Source organism: Hyperoodon ampullatus (assembly GCF_949752795.1).
Source record: "Hyperoodon ampullatus genome assembly, chromosome: 7".
NCBI classification, from domain to species: domain Eukaryota; kingdom Metazoa; phylum Chordata; class Mammalia; order Artiodactyla; family Ziphiidae; genus Hyperoodon; species Hyperoodon ampullatus.
Window position 1 is genome coordinate 38,237,935 of NC_136920.1, and position 23,883 is coordinate 38,261,817.

Consider the following 23,883-nt stretch of genomic DNA (forward strand, 5'->3'; position numbering starts at 1 on the left):
ATGGTACATATTAGAAGACATGAAACAAGGAAAAATTCTAAAACTCAAGAGTGTGAACAGAAATCTCGAGTGGATTGGAGGCGGACTAAAAGAAGTAGTCTCTCACAATTATGTGATAGTGATGATGAGCTTGAGAGTGATGAGGAGCTTGATAGTGATGAAAGTGTTGACAATAATGAAAGTGTTGACAGTGACGAAGAACCTGATAGTAACAAGGGGCTTGATAGTAATAAGAAGCCAGAAAATGAAAGAGAGCTTAAATTAATTAAAGTTGAAAGTGAAGGAAACAATAGTAAGCATCTCATTAACACTGGCAACAGTTCAACATATGAAGAAGAAAAGAACAAAACCAAACATGGAAGTATTGACTTACCAGATTATGAAAAGCATTCAGGTCAAGAGGAAGATGATCTCAACAAACACTCTGGACAAATAACAGAGGAGGATTTAGAAGAAGAACACATCAAGGGAGGGAAGAGAAAAAGGATCTCCTCTGTGATGTACGACAGTGATGAAAGTGACGACAGTGATATCCTAGTTAGAAAAGTGGGCGTTAAACATCCACGTAGAGTGGTTGAAGATGAATGTTCTTCAGTGGAGATGGAGCAAAAAGAACCTGAAAAAACTTTAGCCGCAAGAAAGCGAGAACAGCTCCAGAAACTGCAAGACCTCTCAAAACAGAGATCTCGTCAGAGACGCAGTAGTAGTAGAGATTTTGAGGTGTGTTATATTTTATTGGTTTTGTTACTGTTTTTAACTTTTTATTTAAGTATTTTATAAAAATCAAAGGGCTGAGTCTGTTCTATTTCACAATAATTCTAAAATTTATTTTTTAGTCAAGTTTCCTTGAACATGTTTGATTGAAGTATTGTATCTAATAATATTTTTTAGAGCCTCATTCTTTCACTCTTTTTTAAAATTGAAAGACTTCTTTAAAATTTGGTCTTTCCTGTTTTTAATTTCTAGTTATAATCCTAATGTCGATTTTAAACATCTTATTTCACTAACCAGGGTATATTATCTTCTTCCTAATTTCAAAAGTTCAACATTTAACATGACAAGATTTTTTTAACCTTAAAATATAAAATTAATTTCTACAAATCATTTTTTTATTTCAGATTTAATCTTTTAATTTCACATCCATACTGACAATTTTTTTTCTTTTTTTTTTTTTTTTGCGGTACGCAGGCCTCTCAGTGTTGTGGCCTCTCCTGTTGTGGAGCACAGGCTCCGGACGCGCAGGCTCAGCGGCCATGGCTCACGGGCCCAGCCGCTCTGCGGCGTGTGGGATCCTCCCGGACCGGGGCATGAACCCGTGTCCCCTGCATCGGCAGGCAGATTCTTAACCACTGTGCCACCAGGGAAGCCCCATACTGACAATTTTTTAAAGGTACACTTTACTAAAAATACTAAAAGGTATGTTTTAATTTAATTAGGACTCTGAAAAGAAATCCTGCCCAAGCAGTGATGAAAATGATGATGAGAAGGAGGGGGAGGAGGAAGATGATTATGAATATGATGAAGATGGAGATGATTATATTATTGATGACTTTGTAGTGCAAGATGAGGAGGGTGATGAAAAGAATAAAAGCCAACGAGGAGAAAAATCGACTACATCACAACTGAAATTAGTGAAACAGAATTCTCTTTGTAAGTTAAATATCAAGAGAATGTTTTATGACTTGTTCTAATCATGATATTATACTAAGTATCAAATCAGCCTTTTACTATCATGTTCTAAATCATTGATTAGGAACCATGGTTTCATTTTCAGGTAAATTTGTCTAATAATAGTTTATTTTAGTGGTTTTGAGAACCCTTTACACTCTTAAAAATAATTGAGGACCCCAAAGAGCTTTTGTTTCTGTGGGTTGTATCTATCAACATTTACCATTGTAGAAATACAAGAGAAATTTAAAATATATCTATTAATTAAATGACTTAAAATAACTCGTGTAATGTGATAAGCTCATTACATATTAATATAGATAACATTTTTCTGAAAAATAACTATTTTTCCAAAAAATGAGAAGAATGGCATTGTTTTACATTTTAATAAATATATTTAATGTCTAGCTTAACAGAAGGCAGCTGGGTTCTTATGTCAGCTTTTGCATTCGGTCTGTTGTGATATTTTGTGATATTAGATTAGATGAAAGCAATTTTGTTTCACACAGGTAGCTGGAAAAGGGAGGATTGTTTTTAAAGCATTTTTAAAATAATTGTGGATATTCTCATTTGACACCACACCAAAATTCAACAAGTAATAGTTTCTTAAAGGTTAGTTTGCAGTATGGAATGTGAAAGCATATGAATGAACTTTTAGTACTTACATTCCATTCCATTGGTCTGTCTTGTAATTTGAATGGATCTTTTACCCATGCATGATTTTGTAACATCATGCACTGATCATTTGGAAAATATTGGTTCACTGGGTTATGTAGCTCTTCCATATTTTGACACATTTCATTATACAGTATTTGAGAAATCACATTCATTAATATCACCACCAATCTCATCAGAAAATTCTTTAGGTATTGGGAAGTTGTCAAGCTCATAGTAACAAATACAAGTTTTTCAAAATTCTAATTTCTACTCAAAAATCTGTTTTTTATCTTCGGTAACAAATACTGTGAGTTCTTGAAATGACAGTTTCTCTTTGTTCATTTTTGACAAAATATTTGACAAATGCCTGAATAACATAGTTGGTCAATAGTTCTCTCAAGTAAACATGGTGTTTCAAGTAAACCTGGCAAATGAGGCTTTTTTAACTCCCAACTCAAAGTACGATATTACACTTGATATGCAGCACAAGTGCTTGATCCATACTTCCCATTTCATCTCACTGAATACAAAAAAGGTGTATACTCAAGATTCAAGATTTAATAAAAGTAATAATTTTTACTGCTTCATCAAGGACATTCTTAAGTGAAAGTAGGTTTTTTACTGAATGCATAGCAATGATTATAATGATTACTAGTAGTTTGGTTCTGTAGCCATGATTCATGTTAAGGGGTCAGCTGCCTTATCCATAGTTACTTTTGCAACATCATTGAAAATGTCAACATGGTGAAACAGCAGATAATTATCTTAGTGTTATTGCTTTGACCTCACTGGTCCCCTTAAATGGACTAGGAGACTTCCAGGGGTCTACAGATCACACTTTGAGAACCACAGGTGTTATCTGATCTTTTGAAGTGACACTCAGTGAAACCTATCAGGAAATTAGAATCTTTTATATTTTCCCACAATGAAAATATAAATAATAGGGCCCTGAAAATTTAGGATGTCTTTAAATATGTATTATTGTTCTGATCCCTATAATTGTACATAAATTTAAAGACTTTTTTATGACGTTTTACAACTCTGGTACAACTCTGTTGGATGAAAACGTTTTTTTTCTTCAAGAATGCATTTTTTCCAAAAAAAATTAAAGGGCATATTTACTAAAGTTAAGTGTAATATGGTTCAAATTAGATACCATGATTTAGATAAATTAGTAGATTGAGGGATGAATCAAATTTCAAGAAATTTATCAGTTACAGAAATGCCAGTGATAAGCATCTGTGTACTGAAAGTTAATGACTTTTCCTTATGTCAGTAGGCACCGGTTCACCTGCCATCTGGACATTTGAATCTCAGGAAAACTCAATTAGGAAGTGTCCCATCATTCTGGATATTAATATCTAGAACGTGATAGAACATTTACTGAGAGATACCCACTCATAAATACTCCTGTTAATTAATGAAAATAAAAGTCCACCACATGGGAACTATTATAACTTTCTTCTCTATCCTACACTTTTATGCTTACTTTTGTTTTTTTAAGGGAGGTTTTAGATTTACTGAAAAGTTGAGTAGAAAGTACAGAGAGTTCCTATATAACCCCTCATTCAGAGTTTCCCTGTCATTAACATCTTGGATTAGTTTGGTACATCTGGTGCAATCGATGAGCCAATATGAATACATTATTAACTGTAGTTCATAGTTTGTGTCGGGGCTCACTCTTTGTGTTGTACATTCCATGGGTTTGAGAAATGTATAATGATGCAACAGGTATCCACCATTACAATATCAGAACAGTTTCACTCTCCTAAAAATGCCTTGTTCACCACCTACTCATCCCTCCCTCCCTCCCACCCCAGAACCCCTATCAACCACTGACCTTTGAAATGTCTCCATAGTTTTCCCTTTGCCAGAATGTTTTATAGTTGGAATCATACAGCATGTAGCCTTTTCAGGTTGGCTTATTTCACCTAATAATGCATTTAAGTTTCCTCCATGTCTTAATGTGCATGATAGCTCATTTCTTTTTATTACTGAATAATATTCCATGGTATGGATGTACCACAGTTTGTTTATCCATTCACCTGATGAGGGACATATTGGTTGCTTCCAAGTTTTGGCAATTATGAATAAAGCTGCTATAAGTATTTGTGTGCAAATTTATCTATGGACATAAGTTTCCAACTCATTTGGGTAAATATCAAGGAGTTCTGTGCTTGCTTTTACTATTGAGCATCTCCACCTTAGAAGGAGATGTACCTCATTTTTTATGCAATACATTTTGTCTTATGTGTTCTTAATTGAAGCTTCTCCCTCTGGCTCTATCCTTACAAGCTCTCTTTTCTCAACTTGTAACCGTATTAATGCCTTTCCTCCCTTGAGTTGGCATGTTCTATTAGCCACCATTCTAAATCTTATCTTTTTGTTCAAGTCTCCCAGTAACTCTGCAAAGCATTGTGCTTAGACTATTATACCCATCAATCCAGTGAAATTGCTCTCACCGAAGTTAGTGATAACTTTTTAGTTGCCAAGATGCGCTTTGGTTTTTATGTTAACCTGATACTTCTGTGTGCTTTGCCACTAACCATTGACAACTCTCACTTTCAAAGTTCTCTTTTTCGCTTCTTGCATTCCCCTTTATAATATTGCTTTCCTCTTTTTCCATTTGCCATGTAAATATCGATGTTTCTAAAGGTTACATCCTCAAACTACCTTCATTTTGCTCGTGCTTCAGGCAGTCTCTGCCCCATAACTTCAGCCCAATCTATGGGGAAATTCCCAAGCTTTTATTTCCAGCACAGATTTCTCCATAGTCTTAAGGCCCAATTTTTAAATCTTTTTATTGAACATTGTCATCAGGATGTCTTTCAGACATCTCAGACTCAATATGTGCAAAACTAAATGATTGAGAGGGAGCATAAGGGAGTTTTGGGCTGGTGGTAGAACTTGTTTCTTTGATTGTCATGGTGGTTACACAACTTCGTGTTTTGATCACAGAACTGTGCACCCAAGAGTGAATTTTATGGTATGTGAAAAAGGAAAGCTCAATAAAGAAATCCAAATGAACACCCCTACTTCCCAAAAAATTACCTAAATCGTTAATCAGCTTCACTTCTCTTTGTAATCCTAATACACATTAGACTTGGTGACACATTATAAGAACTTATTAGCTGGATGGATGGATGATTAAGATAAACATATTGACTGAAGGCTCCTGGGTCTTATAGTTTAAGAAATAAAAATGTTAGGCGTGACCAGATTTATTAATACATCAGAGGAAAAAAAAAACCCACATTTTATGTGATAATTTATGATTTGGTTAATGTTTTTAATACTTAACAATGATTATGCCATTTAAGAATATAATAAATGAAGCTAAATACAGGCAGTTTTTGATATGCCAAGGGATTATGTTCTAAAAGTTGCTATAAATCAATTCCTACATTTGAAAATCAACATACATTTTCTCGTTAAAGCAATAATCTATATGATGAATAGTGAACACCCTTCTGTGGCCTGGGTTAGGTTGTAATTAGGCTAGTATTCCCAGATTCATTCTCCCCCCATCCCCAACTTCTATAAGAACAGTGACAACTACTCATATTCAACATGTGATCAGAATTTGGGAGAAATGTTCAGAACTCCAAATTCAGCACTCACTTGAGACTTACAATCAGTGGCATATGCAATTTTACCTTTTTGAAGAGAACAGTTCTACTGTAGGAAGACATTTTGTTACTTCCTTGCTATCTGCCATTTGGCTCTGAAAGACAGACACATTTGTAACACCTTAAAATAGAATAGTTTGCCTCCTGCTACATGGTTGAAGCACTTAAAAGAGAGTCTTTTTCCCTTCTCATCAATCCCTATTATTATTTAGTCATATTTATTCTGAGACTGCAACTCCCAGAAAAGATATCAAAGAAAGTAGAGGGATGGACTAGCAATGGTTTGTTGTATTACAGATCTATATAGTTCACATGGTAATAATGTTATACACAGGTAGAGAGATAGGAACACCTTCAGATTTGTAGATACTAAAGATTATATTATTTTTCCAGTACTCTATCATACGTTCAGAGTGACAGAGAACCAAGTAGTACATCATAAAAGTACATCTCAGTCTACTAGTGCCTTGCTAGAAAAATGCTTGCTAGAATACTGGAAATTAGATTGAGTGAACATTAACTTAGTCTCCACCTAGCAATTAAATAGAAGCATTCTATCAACATGCATGGTATGACTAAGAGCAATCTCACAACAATTTATGTTAAATATTAAATCCTCTTGAGAACTTCTCCTCTTGTTTTAGGATAAATAAAAAGTACCAGTGAAATCATATGGCACAAGGGAAAAGTAACCCTGCCCTGAAGACTCAGGAAGAAAATGCCCGTGAAAAAATGTTTCATTAAGGGAAACAGAAGAAAATTGTACAAAGCATTTGCTTTGCAATCTATGAAAAAGAAAGTCATGAGGAGAGAACAATTTGAGGTGAAAGGGAGGTAGTTAAGGATACACTGCCAGAAAATGAAAAATATAAAGTCAGAAATCTATATTGAAAGCAGTAGAGAGCAGAATTAACAGTACAGAAAATCTCATCAATGATATGTAGGTTAAACCCTAGAAGTTCCTATCATAGAAAAATAAAACATTTCTAAAGGAGGAGATAATACATAAAGAAATATAAATGAAGACCCTATTTCACAAATTCCTGGGGGGCGGAAATACAGAACAAATGGAAATCTAAAGGAAGAAAATTACATAACCTTAGTGAGATATATAAAAGATTTGAATGTGCTGAGAGGCTTACCATGTTTCTGGATATAAAGACACATGGAGTTGTGAATTCAAAGGTATAGAAGAAAATATTCTTGAGTTGCCAAACACACCTGTTTATGCAGATTAGAGAGGCTCACATCCTAAGTTGATGAAAAATATTTTCAAACAGGCATATGAAGGAAATATTTTTGTAATTACAAGAGTAAAGAAAAAGTCCTCTAACCATTCTTTTTAGAACTATAAAAATTGTTTAATATTAGGTGCCATATTAATGTGTTGCATATGTCAAAAGAGAAAAAATAATAATTTCAATAGATTCTAAAAAGGCATTTGATAACATTCAATGCCCATATCTAGTTTTCCAAAAAGTCTTAAGAATAGTTATATGAGCATATGTCCTTTACATAACAAAGAATATTTTAAACCAAAATCCAACATCATAATGAAGCACTAGAGGTATTCTCTTTAAAATAAAGAACAAGACAAAAATATTTCCTGCTTTGTTCTAGATGTTTTCAACAATGCAACAGATGTGAAAGTAAAACAAATATAATTATTGAAAAGGAAAAGACATTATTGAACAAAATATGATTATTCACAAGCTATCAGTTTCTGACTTATTTAACCAAAGATACAGAAGTTAAGTGAAAGGATATGAATATATTGAGAGTAGGAGTAGATGCAGCATCTATTTCCATATTCTTCTTAAGTTCTTTTTTCTCTATATGAGTGGGAGGCACCTGTTGGAGTAGAAAAAGGGGCCCATTTCTTGCTCTGCCCCTGCCCTCTTAACACTGGGCTTACATTTCCATTTCAGAAGAAAGTACACCAACAATCCATGTGCTTCTGCCTAAGAGAATATAAACATTCTCTTGGTTTTTGAAGTAAACTTAGCACTAGCAAGACCACATCCTCCTCAGGGTAGGGGGAGAAAGCAGTCAGTGCCCAGGAATTCCCAAACAGTATCTCTCTCTCCAGCTCTATAATGTTCCAGGAAGCTCATTTTTCTTAGAAAAACATCTCAAAAAATGACAAGATGCACAATAAATACGTAAAACTCCGTAGTTTTCTTATATGCTGTCAATAATTATTTAGAAGATATAATGAGGGAAAATTCCATTTACACTAGTGAACAAAATTATTACTAGGCCTAATCTTAAGAAGAAAAGCATGACTTTACAGGTACAAGAATAAAATTTACTGTGGAATAGGAAAGGAAATGTGAGTAAAAGAAGAGATAAGCATGTTTCTGGGAGGTAATAAATCATACAAGAAGCTATATCTTCTGAAATCAATGTTTTGATTCAGCTTTGCAAACACAATCCTAAAGTTCACTTGAAAGAACAAATACATGAGAATAAATAAAATTTGAAAACAAAAAATAAAGTGGAAGGACTTGCCCCACCAGATAAAAAAAGTAATCATAAAATTGCAGTAAGTAAAGCAATGTAGTACTGTTGTGAGAATGATAGCCAGATCAGTAGGAAAGGAAGGACAGATGGGGCTGAAACAAAATCTTAGCATATATATGAAATACATGATAAAGGATGCACGGAAAATCAACAGAATGACCAAACTATCCAATGATTGGATGTGGGGAAGGTGATTAGCTACCTTGAAAAAATCAAGTTATGCCTAAATATGAATATTGTTTATTTTCTCCTGTATCCTTTTGAAATGTTTTATAATCATGGAGAAAAGTTATAAACAATATTTCTAGGGTATTCCACAGAAGCCCATCAATATAGGGATTAAAGTGATGAGAAAAGCTCTGGGGGAGGTCTGAGCTCTATTCCTGACTCTGCCTCTATCTAGTTGTGTAATAAGTTATTTCATCATCGAGTCATTTTTACTAGTCTTGAAGGATTTGAATTTTATTTTCTCCAATTTCCCATTCACGTCTAAAATTCCATGTTCTGAAGTATGAAAGTATCAAATCTAACTACCATGCAGAACAACATCTATGTAAGGGATTGTAGCATGAAATCTAGTGTCAGAGTGTCTGTTCCAGCCTTGGTTCCAACACTTACTAGCTATATGATCTTTGGGAAGTTTTTCATCCTCTCTGTATCTGTTTCCTCAATGAGAAATAAACTGCGAGTAATGATAGTACCTCATAGGTTTGTTGTGAGAAATAAAGCAATGCATGCAAGTGCATAAAATACTGCCTGGCCTATACTTGCTCGGTAATATTTTTTTTCAGATTGAGATGACAGGATCATAATTCCACCACCACCCCACCCATCCACTCAAGCACAATGAAATCAAGGCCCTCTTCCTGACGCTTGAAGGAGATTCTGACACACATTGGTAGGAGAGGGATTCTGTGGTTAGGAGAAAAACTCCCCAGATAATTCTGATTCTCTGCCCTTTCCTTTTATTTCCAATCCTAAAGAAGCACTATTAGGGTCTTTGAAATAGAGCAGCAGTTCCCAAAACTCTATAGCAGGTGAGTAACATTGGGCATTAGCATATTCAAGACTGATAAATTCAGTGGAATAAAAATTTAAGATTCTATTTCAATTTGTTTGATAGGTGCAATGGGGGTAAATTTGATTTTTTTTTTTCTCAACACATCAGTTAATATTCCCAGAACAGTTTTCCCTTAATTCAGCTTGGGAAGTGCTAGACAGAATTTAAATGCATTTTAACACAAATTAAGTATGTACAACACTATAATTTTATATCCAGAAGCTGATGAAAGTCTAGTTGAAGTTAAATTCTATTGAAATATTTCATTTTACAATTGTATTCATAAATGGCTATGGTCAGTTTTCTGCAATTTTTAATTAATCATAGGCCCTTTAAAGTCTAAGGGCCACAGTGCAAATTATCTGCTATTGTCAAGTAGTTTTATTACTGCCTTTTTTTCGCCACTCTAGTACCTCAGTAAGGTGTTTTCTTAAAAATGAATGCATACTAAAAGTTTCCCCTAGAGTCTAAAATAAGATTTATACAGCCCTTTTAGTAACTAAAATATAAATTAAAAGATTTCTTGTTAAATTGCATCTTTATTTTATGTCAACTGAAAGCAAAGTCAAAATCACTCATGGATGCTAATAATAAGTCTTAATTTTGCTTTAATCCCTTGCCAAGCATCTTCCACTTTTCCTGAAATACTTAGGCAGCCCTTAATGTGTCTTCACAAGTGCCCAGAGCAGGGACAGTTGTTCTTTGATGACAGCTTGGATCAAGGAGGGGGTTGTGTTTGACAGAGAACAGTTCCACAACCATAGTAACCCTTGACCCACAGTAACGGGAAATAGTAGGGACCTCCTCTCTCACCATTTGCCTGGTCACCACAACAGGTGATTCCATGGACCAAACTGGGTTAGTGGGAAAGTAGGCTTATACATTTGGTATGAAAAAGAGAAGACATAAATTGTCTAAATTGGTATGGAAAATTCTAGATCTGTGGCAGCAGAAAGGGAATAGAGTTTTTATAGCCATTGTCCTTCTGGCTAGGGTAGCAATTTCCTGGACAATTTCATATGTAACATGGTTTAGAGATAAGGAATAAGAAAGAATATAGAAACGTGAAGAATATGTTTCATTCACGTATTGAGCAGCCTACCTTTAGAAATTTTCTTTCTTGTTCTCTCACTCTAATTGTCAAGTTGATAATTGAACTTCAGTGCCCAGGGGATGATTTTGATTTTTTTTTCCACAATGTATCTTAATATTTCCTGAACAGTTTTCCCTTAATAAGTTTGGAAAGTGAAGATTATTTGAAATAACAACTTGAAACTTTGGATTAGAAGCCAGTAAATCTGGAAAATGGAGACTTTCTCAGTGACTAGACAAGTCACTGAGCCAGCTATAAAATTAGGATAATTAAGCAATTTCTCCTATTTCTTAATTTCTTAGCCTTTGAGAAAGGAACTCATATTTAGGGAATTGTTTTGTCTGCTGGATTCTAATATTTATTTTAAATTAATTTCAGATTCTTTTAGTGACCACTATACTCACTTTGAAAGAGTTGTGAAGGCTCTTCTGATCAATGCTCTAGATGAATCTTTTCTGGGAACATTATATGGTAAGTTAATAATATGAATGGAAGAATCAAGGGTTTTTTTCCCTCAATTTTTAAACAGCCTCATTGTTCTATATGTATATATGTGTGTGTATGTATAAACAAAACCACGGAGACCCAATCTTAAGGCCCTTCAGTTGTTCCCTCTAGTATCAACTACACCAAAAGTCCATTCACATGAAAAACTTGTTAGTGTTTATTATTTGTGATATGTGAAAGTACAATAGAAATAGTTTCCCTGCCCTTTGAGAGTTCACAGTGAACTTGAGGATACAGGACATATACTAATTAAACAGCAGGGTAATTCAACACCCATGTGTTGTCCCAGCCTAAGCACTAAGCTCCTTGAATTTCACCAAAAGTTATATACTTTTTTATGCTTTTGTGCCTCGTTGTTTCTCGTTAGAGTATAATCCCTTTCTACCTTAGATTTTCTAAGTGAGTATGAAATCATTTCCACTATGAAAGCTATCTGTGACCCATTCAAATAATATTTGTCACTCCCTCATTTGTGCTATCATTATCCTGAGTATGGTGGCACTGATGTATATGCACTTTTCATATATATTGAAAATGTATTTTTGCTTTCCTCCCTTTCAAGAGTGTGAGAAGAACCATACTTTCTATATATACACCCTTTGTATCTAGCACAGAATCTGGCTCTTAATAAAGACAATAAATATGTTGTGCTGAATGTCTACCAAAGTGCCAGAGTAAGATTTCATTCAGACTTCATTGAACAAATATTTGTTGAGTGCCTACTAAGGGCCAGGCATTATTTAAGGGCTGGGAATATGGCAATGACTATGATATGGAAGATTCTTGCCTCATGTTGTGTGAAGTCTAATGGGAGAGACAGCAATGAGTAAACAAATATATAACATGATTTCACCTAAGGGATTCTTGAAAAATATAAAATAAGATAAGGAAATCAAGAGTTATAAAGGAAAGGAAACTCTCTGTTAGTTAGATTGGTTAAAGAAAGTCTCTCAAATGGTATCTTTTGAACAGAAACCTGAATGAAGTGAGGGAGGAAGCAAAGCATGGATCTAGCAGAGAGCACAGCAAGTGTAAAGACCCTTAGAAAAGAGTAAGTTTGATGTGTTCAAGGAACAATTAGGGAGCCTGTGTGGCTCCTTCCTTTCCCTGATGCTCTGATGGAAGGATTTTCTTTAACTTCATTAACTTTTTAAAATATAAAATGTTTCTAACCAACCAAGCAAGTAATCTTCTTAAAGCTATGGGAAGAAATCTTTATGCAATTATTTAAATATTTTATACGGGCAAAGTGATTGTTTTTGTTGTTGTTGTTGTTATTCCCCTGAACAGATGGCACCAGGCAAAAATCATATGCACAAGATATGTTGACATCTCTTCATTATTTGGATAACCGCTTTGTTCAGCCTCGTCTAGAGAACTTAGCCTCTAGAAGTCGTTGGAAAGAGCAATATAAGGTATACAGTTTTATTTGTTTTTGAATCTCTGGTTGGGGGATGGAGTGGGGTTGGAGTGGGAGACCTCCTCACTCCAGTCCTTCAATAACCAGTCACACTGAATAATCTTCTAAATTATTAACAATTTTCTTTGTTAAATAATCATCTTGTTGTTTCTTATCTCTTCTACAGGCTATAATTGTTTTAGTCTTTCACACTTGTTATATCTATCCAATAATTAAGTAGTCCTAAATGGTAACTTTAGAACATCTCTAAGGCTTAGCCCATCTGTTTAAATGAGGAGATTGTCTCACAGGATGTTAATTATTTCAGAAAAGAGAGTTTCATTGTTAAAAGAAGGTTGAGAAACAGTAGGGTTAACTTAACTGGAGGACTTTCAAGGAGCATTAATGTGTGAATTTATACTGTAAATCTTCAAGAGGGCAATGTAGAATATAATACTTTCCAAATTTGTGTTTTACTATGAGGCTTCTTTTCATGAAATATGTATTATTACCTTCTAGGATATTGGTTCCCGTAACTTAATTAGGGAAACACTGACCTGTGTAGTCTTTGACATCGTTCTCCACCTTAAGATTTTGTAATTCTACCAATTTTGGGGAAACATCTTTTTAATTTATAAGATATATTTGATTCCATGTTATCACCTAGATTTCTATTTTATGATCTCTAATAGTAGAGGCTGTACTATATGATTTTTAAGGCTTTTTTTCCTCCCTACTTCTAACATTCTAGCTTCTAATAATTAGCAAGAGGAAAATGACAAGATAGTAGAAGTTCAAGTTCCTTAGTCCTTCTAGCACTTAAATCATTAGCTACTGTACCTCATTTATGTCAGGAGATTTGGCTTCATCCAAGGCCTGTTTGGCTTTGAATTACGTGATGATAAATTAGCCACAGATGGATTAGGTTTAAGGACAGTTATGGGATTATTAAAAAAAAAAGAATTAAAAGACTTCAATTTGGAGGATAGCTTGAGTTTAGGGCCACCATATATATCTTTTTGACTTTGGGTGATTTTTTTAACTTTTGTAAATTCCAGTCTTCCTCAGATAGAGAAAATATTTACTTACTTTTAAGGTAAAGCACATAGCATAGCTCTTAGGATGTGGTATATATATTTTTGTCTTTAATAGAACGATAGCATATTGATCATTTAATTTTGCCAAGTAACTGATATGCAAAGTAAGGTATCTTATTTGATCTTTAGAGTAACCCCTCAAGGAATGTACTATTATTTCCTCCATTTTAGAGATGAGAAAATTGTGACTCAGAAAAATTGAGTAACATAAGGTTACACAGCTAGTAATTAGCCAGGCCAATATTTGAACCTAGAAACCTTAGGTGTAGGGTTTTTCAGACTTCAAAGCCCATCCATTCTGCTATATCATACTTTACCATACTATGGTAGGTTATGTTGAATTTGGATAACCCAATGTTGAAATAATAACTGTAATATACAAGAAAATATTAGCTTAAAAATTTAGAGACAGAGATGATTCAATACAATCTTGGTCAGGATAAGCTAGGTTATGCTGCAAAAAATAAATAATGTGACAAACAAAGTAAACCAACAACAAAAATCGCAATAGCTTAACCTAACAAAGTTTATTTTTCATTTATATGTCCAGTGTGAGTCAATAAGGGTGCTGTTTATTGTAGTCACTCAGAGAACCAAGCTGATAGACCTTTCATTTCAGCATGTGCTTCTGTGAATACCAGAGAAGCAGGAAGGGAAGATGGTTAGTCATCTATTCACTCTGAATGTCAGCCTGTAAGTGACATGTGTCATGAAGTACCATGAAATATGAGAAACAGTAAAAAGTAGACAAAAGACAATGTCTTTGTGAATCATACAATGTAAAAAGGAAACTATATTGGGTACTTAATTACTGTCAGGCTGATAGAAAATGCAGTTTAGTGACCATGCTAATATGCTTATTGTGTGCAGTTCAAATATTGTGGTAAACTGATCCACGCTACTAATTAGAACAGTAGTATCCAGCACAGTCCTAGAGCATAAGCAAAACTACTCAAGCACAAGTAATTTCACAGCTTAATAAAGCTTATTTATGAATACCAAATATTTTCTCAGTTTGTTTACTCATTGCTAACTCACCTATTAGACTGGCCATAGCAATAATGGCGACCTAGAAATCCTAGTTCAAACTTGTTTATTTTCCTAGTACTTTAGTAAGAAACCATAGGAGAATTAAATTATTTCTGGGATATTTTGTGGAAAATATAATCCATACAATGGAGACTGAATGTGATCTTGTTTTTTCTTAATTTTTTACTAACCTAAATGAATTTAATCATTTTATTATATTATTCTGAATTTTTTCTGCTCATTCTTTCCTATTTTAACTAATTATTACATCTGGAGATGAGAAGAGGGAAAAGAAGTAAATTAAAACCTGTGAAAAGCACTGCTTAATAATAACAGAAGTTTGAGTGATATGAAACTAATTTTTTTCCTAATCTGGTTTCTTTTCATTTACTAGCCTAAATTATAAATTCACTTTTAAAATTTAAATATATCTTGTGCTCAGTACTAAAGTAAGAAATACCAGTGTGTTTTGCTCTTACATCTTACCCTATCATTGTGATTTCTAACTTTGATTTTAATTTGGCTGGGCTCTTTTTATGTTTTATTTTATTGTTGTTTTTCTTATCCTTTAAACCTTCATTACATTTTGAAATTATTTTCAGGAGCGAGTAGAAAATTATTCTAATGTAAGTATCCATTTGAAGAATCCTGAGAACTGTTCCTGCCAGGCTTGTGGATTGCATCGCCACTGTAGATATTCGGTGCATTTATCAGGAAAGTTATATAACACCAGGACTATGGAAATAGATGATTTCATGTCACATGATAAACAGGTATTTTTTCCCTTCATTTTAGTTCTCAACATTTAGAAATTTTCACTAAATAAGCCTGCACAAGTAACCCTAAGTTATTTTCACAAATGGAGAAAGCACCAGGAGAAGGGAAAAGAATACAAGGAAAGAGTGTGCAATTTTTGAATGTGAAAAATATGTGTTATACAGCAGATTCACTCCAAATTCAGTCAGATACTGAAATCAGTGCATACTGTCTAAGTATATATCACCCAGACTGTGGGGGAGAGGGTATAGGATGAGGATGAAAAGGGAGGTAACTGGGGCAGGGGAAGCAGAAGCCCTTTTGGAGTCCAAAGGAGAATTTGACCCCAATGGAAATTTTAGGGCAGATAATCTACCAAATTGACAATCCACAGACAGAGAGGCCTATTCACCTCAATATGAGATTTGAAGGAAAATTGTGCTTCAGCCTAGACTACATCAGAAGTGTTTCAGAGCCTAGAGCAATCATCATATATTTAAGGTGCTGTTAATTTTGAATGAATAGACAAAACAGAAGAAAATGTTTGAAATATTTGAAGAAATGTATTTGATAAACAAGAACAGAGCAATGTAATGTAAAGAAAGAAAAAGTGCAAATGCTTACTACTTCTATTTTTAAATCTTTGTAAAACTGTTGCACTTATAAACGCAAAAATATTAATACTGAGATCTTCCTCTGGAATTCCCTCCATGGATTCTGCATCCACTGATACAGAGGACTGACTGTGCATTTATTGAAAAAAATCCCTGTCTATGTGGACCTGTGCAGTTAAAACCCTAGTTGTTCAGGGGTTAACTGTACTATGTTTATATCTGCGGCTGGTTAAATCTGCAGAGAGGATTCCGCAGATATGGAGGCCCGACTGTGGGACTTGAGCATCTGCAGATTTGGGTATCAGGGAGGGCGGCTACTGAGGAGTGACTGTAGTTTTAGTTATAGCAGTCTTGGTTAGGGTACTGAGATGAGAGGTGTTGGACCACCAGGTTATGGTAGTCTGAGAGCATGGATGAGAAGGAAATCACCTAGAGGAAAAAGATGTGAAATCTGAAAGGCAGTTAGGAGGACTGAAAACAGTCAGGTTTTCAGTTTTACCCAGAGTCTGTCCAGACTCCTCAAGATGCTTAAGAACCAGTGGGAAGAGGCAGTAATTTTGAGGCAAGTGGCAAGGTGTAATGCGTCCACGCAAAGAACAGGCCAAGAGGAAAGAGAATCCCTTGACTCAGTCTATTGCATTAAATGTTCCTAGAGACCTAGGAACAAAAACCAAACTTCTTCCCATCCTTCCTCTTTCCTTGAGGATCTTTTTTCTTTCTTCTCCATACTTTAATTTCCTTAAGAAGCTGGCTGCTCCTCTGTATTTGAGGGCCTAGAGAAATACCTCAAAAAGCTACCTACAGTGAGCTGGATATTATAGATGTGCATAATGCATGTTTCATTATATTTCCTTTAATTTGTTAAACAGTGTTAATTTTACATGCTGTATCTAATAAATTACAAATCAGATTATTTCTATTGCCTTGCAATCACCATCTTCTGCTTTAGGAAAATTTGCTGACAGTTTTTACCTTTGTTTCCAGTTATATCTTTGGATATGTAGGGTACCGTAGTTCACACTGGTAACTGAGATAGTTATCTTCAGATTTATCAGTTCATAGAACTATGCTAACCCTGCACAGTGGATTAGTAATCATTTATATGTCACTTTGCTTATCTGCTTTAAGATAATCATCACAGAACTTATCATTTCTCTCTCTCTCTGGCAAGTTTTTTAATACTGTCTATCTCGTTAGACTAACGTCCTTTTTTTCTTTTTTCTTTTGGCTGTGCCGTGTGGCTTGTGGGATCTTAGTTCCCTGACCAGGGATTGAACTTGGGCCCTCGGCAGTGAAAGTGCCAAGTCCTAACCACTGGACCACCAGGGAATTCCCTAGAATAGTGTCCTTAATGTTTAGAAATGCAATTAGTTAATAAAAAGTACTCTCTAAATACATTTCTGGACATTTAAGGACACTTCTAACAGCATAGATTCATTTTACTTGTTTTTAGTACTTCATATAAATAGCATGCTACAATGTAAGCTGTGTTGTACTGTATACATTAATTCATAAGGTATAGTGGGCTATAACAATTCACTAAAATGGGTGAGGTGAAAGGAGAGGTCCGCTTGCAGTGTATGCAACTACTATATACATTTACTGTTTACATTTACTGTTTTCTATGAAGCCTTACTAACAATGGTTTAGGCTCTTCCATATAAAATGTGATCACATTTGGGAAAAAAATAGTGTGAGAATATTCTAAAGGTAATTTGGGGTTTATTGACCTCCATACGTGTAAGGTAGACACCAAGAGGGTAGGAATTAGAAATGGAAAGGAGTAAATTATAATGTTTAATATTTTCAGTGGATATTTTTATTTCATACAGAAAAAAATTAGAGATTTTTAAACACCTCTCCTTCCCTTTTATCCCAACTTAAAAATTCTGTATAGATAAATTCCTCTTGTTTTGTGGAAATATAGAATACAATGCAATAGAAGTAAAAAAATCACATTATTCTTCCAGAACAACCATAGGAGACTTCTCCCACATAATCTGTTCTAATGGCAGAAATGGAGAGACTAGCCCTAGTGTCCACTGCAACTGTTGTGGTATCTTTTTACTCAAAGTGGAAGGTACTGGCAAGTGAACTGTAATTTATACGACTAGTTTGATGATAATGTTGCAATAGGAATGATACTTAGAGTGAGCAAGCAATGAACAATAATACCTGATTGTGTCTGATGATCTGAAAAACAGATTTTCCCAGAACATGAACAGAAATCTGAACATGATTTTCTTCAACTTTTGGGGATTTTAAGAAAGGTTGTAAGGTATCCCAGATACCATCTTTACAAGATGATGCATCAAACCTGACTCTTGCTGATCATCATATTTGACTTTCATTCATCTTTATCAGTATACTCTTGTATTGTGTATTGAACTCATCACCTGTGTGATCCCTACAGTGTGACTTCAGAAAAATGGTACAGTTATTATTTGCCAGAAAGAAGACAAGTTACATAGATCAATATTGTAACTATATCATTTGTACTGAATTCATGAAAGCATAACCTATTATGCATGTAGACACAGAGACAAATACATAATTTAGGAAGAAGTTTGTCTGTTTCCTCAGGTTACTCCATGAGAATAAGATTGGTCATGTTATAAAGTTTGGAGCCCTTTCTGATGCATTTTCTACAATGAGTGAAATAATGTAGATACGATTATATTTAATTTGGTCAGTGCAGGGATACTGTTTTCCTATTTTAGCTATAGGTGTGTATAACAAAGTATACATTCAAAACATTCTGAAAGAGAATGGGTGGTTGACTTCACAAGAACAGTATTCTTAATCATAGAATCCCAGAAGTCCATATAAACATAGAAATCAAAATTTTTGTAGTTTTCTAACAATAAAATACTGTGTTATAATTATATCAGACTCACTAATTCAGGAAACAAATAGGATAGACACAAAGTTATTTTTTACTTCGCAGAATATTTTAGAAAAAAAGTATTTAGTTAAAAACTACCAATTTTTAATATTGGTATGAGAGTTTGTTTCAGTTTACATGTTGTTTATAAGCTAGAAAATTATCATAATCCAGGCATTTTTACCTCAGTAACTGTATATACAATAGCTTGCATGCTTTTCTTGTTTTTGGGTGTGGCTGTCCTTTTCCTTATAAGCCATTTTTCTCCTCCTTCCCAAACTTGGCTGACTCTGTGTTTTAAAGACTTAGTTCACACATCACCTAGTTGAGGATTCTTCTCCTTTCTGGATTGGGTTAATTGTCCCTTCTCTGTACCTTGATTGCATCCCGGGCATAGCATTTGGCACATTGTTTTGTAATCATTTGTTTTTCTCCCAGGGCTGTAAATTCCCCTGATACAGGTGGTACATATTTCATTTCTGCATCTCCAGTGCTTAACTCAATACTTGAAACATAGCAGTTGCTCAGTTTTTATTAACTGGGTTATTTAAATAAAAGAAGGTAAAGGAATCATTGTATAAATTTTTAAAAAATTAAGCATTTATTGGATTCTACTTTTAAAGAAAATCTGAAAACCAGAAAGGCTGTACATTCATTACTATATCTTCACTTCATATAGCAGATGATGTTTATTTCTTCCTTTAGGTGTTAACTGTTGGCAGAATTTGTGCTAATCGTACCAGAATTTACCATAAACTGAAACATTTTAAATTCACGCTGTACCAGGAATGTTGCTCCATTGCAAAGACAGAAGAGGTTGAAGATGAACAGGTTAAAGAAACAGTGGAGAGAATTTTCAATCAGTCAAAAGAAAGTGGCTGGATTAAGGAGGTAAGGTGAATATAGAAGAATCATTTCATTCAGTAGGTTCTGGAGCCTAATTTTGATCAGCAAAAGGATACAAATTATGAGAAGAGAAGACAGTAAAATTTAAAAGAGAACCTCTCTTTCTCTCCCTGTCTTTGTATTTTCTCTTCTTCCACCCATTCCTCTCATGCTTATCATTGTCCTACCCTGAATAGGTGCCCTGATGTTCTAAGCATTCACTCAGCTCATCAGATAAATTTAAATCTGCAATTATACTGTCCTTTAATGAAGGACCTCTGTCCTTTCAGTTTTATGTATGTGGTTTTCCTTACATATATACTAAGTCCCCTTATTTTCTTTGACAAAGTATAGGACTCACCTCTGCTTGTCTGCTTCCTATCTTTAGAACAGTTCTTGTGACCTGAGAGAGAAGAAGCACCTGGTGCCAATCTGAGGAAAGGATCTCGGCTGCCAGTTCTAATACCACCCACATCCTCTTCTTGAGGACATGGGACTGAGCAGTGAGCAGTGTAACTGAAGATCAAGGGGAATGCAGAGGTTTCAGGCCACGGCACTGATTTTGATTCCCCCATATCCTGTTGATCACTAAATTTGATATCAGGGATAAAGTGGGGGTTTTGAAGAGTGCACTGGATTCCCGAAGATCTGCTGGCAGCTCATAAGCTCTGGTCTGCTCACAGAGCTTTTAGAATTGTTATGGTGCATGGAAAGAATGCGAAAATGATTGCAATATTCTAAAACAAGTCTAGTTACATGACTGTTTAAGAGAGAACAGATAAGAGATTTTCAGGCAACTCAGATCAACAGTATATTTAATCTTTAAAAAAGAAGGCTGACTTGAGATCCATTGCCTGCATTATTTGTATCATAGAGAAATTTGTAAAAGAAAAAAATAAAAAGAGAGCTTAGAGAATAAACTTAGAAACAAAGGGAAAGAAAATGAGAACAACAAAACAGGAACTTCTTAGGACATTACAAGTTCCACAGAGGTCTCCTGGGCTGGTGAATGACATCAAGATTGGTTTCCCTTTTGACAATTATCCGCCCACCACAAACCACCACCCAATGATCTCCTTGCCTGCCCCCCACATCTTGACCCTTAAGTCGTCTTGCTCTCATTTTTCTCTCTTCAGCTTTTTATCTTTTACTTTGCTTCCACTTCTCTCACTCCCAATTCTTTCCTCCTTATCCTTCTCTGTGCTTTTTCATTTGCCTTGGGGAAGTGCCATCACTTGCCCAGTAAGTCCCAACTTCATTTTCCTTAATGACATTAAATTCTTAAGTGCTTTTATTGATGCATTTAAGTGTTGCCAACCCTCTACTGGAGTTGAAAGACCTATTGGAACACTGCATTTTTTAAAAAAATTATGTACTAAGTGTAGCAAAATCACTGTGCATTACATATATAATAATTTTGTATATAGGGAAGAACATTAAACTTCTTTCAGAAAAAAGTAAAAGCATTTCCAAATCACATACCTTAGAGAAAGCTTAACAAGGTCTATGACAACAGAAGGGACCTGGAATAAAAAAATATTCTTAAGAAAAGAAAGCCAAGTATCACATTATGCTTAAAGAATAACACTTAGCATTGGGCATTGAAGGTATTTCAAGATGGTGCATGTTTAGGACAATGTGCACATTTTTTTTCACATAAAATACCAAAGAACTTCATTTTCTTTTTGAGATCCTTCCTACTTAAAAAAAATTGTCTATAGACTTTCTCAAAAGATTTCCTAGAAACCAAAGAAGTTTATTAGCCAGTATAAACCCATATGCAGCTTTTTGTGCTGTGATTAAATTTCAGGATTTATCAAGTACCCTGACATTTCTCAGCATCACTCTGCCTCCCCATCAGTGTGTGTGTGTGTGTCTTTGAGTATTAGCACTACATGTGTTCTTGTGATGCATGACTTCTTGGCCACAGTTATTCTAACCCTTTAGAATGCCTGGGCTCAGTGCTATTATACTTGAGTGGCCACATCCATGGCTCTTTCTGCTCTTAGCTCTCAATTATTATGTGAACCCCTTCTTTTACCTACACAAACTATCTGTTCCTGTCTTTCCTTCCCCAGCTTGTGTTTCACACCTTGCTTTTTTCCTTACCTGACTCTTCCTCCTCCGAGCATTTTCCTTCCATTATCTCGGGATATCTCAGCATTTCTTCCCAAAGACCTGCCAACTAGACTAACTTCATTCTTATTCTTCCTCCTAACAGTTGAGCTAGGAGATCTATTTTTAACTAATGATATTAAAAGGGTAGGAGCAATTCAAGTGAAAGAAAAGAACAAATGATAAGAAAATTATAATACAAAATTATAATAAAATGAAAATATATAATAAACATAATAGTAATATATGTCTCGTTCTAAATTAAAGCTGAAGAACAGAGTATCATATGCACTGGCAAATTCTAACAAATGTTTTTTCTTTAAGAAGAGAGTGCCTATGATGATGGGGTTTCCAGGGAAGTTGAAGACAGGATTGTTGGGATGGGGTGGTGAACACATAACACCAGGAAGTGAATAAAGTATGTCCATAGAAGTATCAAGTTTCAGTTCCTATCACCACCAGCGTCAGAGTTATCAGGATCCTCACTCACTTTACTGGGAGTAAAACCAGAGCTCATAAGTAGAGTTAAGAAACCATTAGGTCAGTTCATCTCCTCAGCTGAAGGAAGCACTCTGAACTCTGTCGACCTTGAAATCTCCAAATCATCCCAATTCCTCTCTTCTCTTGTCCTGCCCTGGTCTTTACTCTCCACCTTCATTGCTGTCACTCAAATTTAGACCCTCATTACCTAAATTATTACAGTAGACTCGTAACTAGTTGCCAAACCATTCTAGACTAGATGTTTCACCTTTTCTTTCCCCAAAAAATACACCTCAGATAGTGTCAATTTCCTGCCGTAACACCTTTGGCAGCTTTCCATAGCCTGTCACATTATTGCTAAACTCTGTAACCTAGCATTTCATACTACCTCTTTGGTTCAGTCTTATCTCTCTCAATTCCCCTACAAAACCTCAGATTGTAGTCAAATCCCGTACTTTCTTGTCTTGTCACTGTTGTATGGACTTTTGTCTCCTAGAGAAAACTCTCCACTAAATCGTTGCCTACCAAATCTTTTTCCCCAGGACAGCTTAAATGCCACTCTTTCCTGGTCACCTCAGCTAACCATAACGTCTCTTCTGAACCCGCATAACAGTGTCTATACTTCTTTATGCCACTTGTTATTTGTTGTCATTGGTGAACTTTGTTCTCCTTAGGGGCAGGGAAAGCAATTTTTTTAATACCTAAACAGTCATTAGCAGAGTATTTGATATATGTTATGTGTTCAGCAAATTTTTGTTGAATAAGTTATTAAAGTTGTTATATTTCTACTATAAATATAATAGAAAACTTATCATTTATAAGAAAGTTATGAAATTAATAATGTTCATTTTGATCTCTTTCCAATGCTTTATATGAATTAGAAATGCTTATTTGAAATTGAGTCCCTGTTCATAATAAAAAGATTTTTGTTCACAATTACCATGAGATTAACTTGTTCCTATTTGTGTCTGTAGATTGACACAGACAATCTAGTTTATCTTCATGGCTTTGAGTAAAATAACTAGCTTTTTTATTGTATACACAGAAATACGGTCAACTTCAAGAATATCTCAGTTTTGCGGATTACTTTCAAGATGAGAAGTTTGACTGAATTGTAACACATTTCCTTCAGAGAAGATTTTATAAATTCCTGTAAATGTGAAGATCATGAGTCTTGTTTCTCTGTATCATGTGACATTTATATATTTTATGTATAGGTTCATGGCAAAATATCTTGTGTAAAACATATGTTCATCTTAATTTCCACGAAATGGCGCTCTACAGTCTAATAAAACTTTTATCCACTGTACATAGAAAACATAAGCTTAATCATTGTTAAGTGTATTTTAAAGTTATATAACAATGCCTTTATAACATACGACTATCAAGTAAATGAGCTGTTCATGTACTGTCAGTTTAATAGAAAAACACTGTATTCAAAAAATGTATTTAGACTAACATCTATGCATATTTATTGCTGAATTCCT

At 34.7% G+C, this 23,883-nt stretch overlaps 1 protein-coding gene across 1 annotated transcript; it reads left to right on the forward strand.

Annotated features, from left to right (window-relative positions):
- Positions 1 to 23,883, forward strand: CCDC82 (coiled-coil domain containing 82; the record flags this gene model as incomplete). Its single annotated transcript, XM_079707613.1, has 7 exons — positions 1 to 720; positions 1,437 to 1,650; positions 11,009 to 11,101; positions 12,428 to 12,552; positions 15,265 to 15,435; positions 19,622 to 19,807; positions 23,442 to 23,883. The coding sequence occupies 7 exons, from the start codon at positions 1 to 3 to the stop codon at positions 23,505 to 23,507; spliced, it is 1,575 nt and encodes a 524-aa protein (XP_079563739.1). The 3' UTR covers positions 23,508 to 23,883.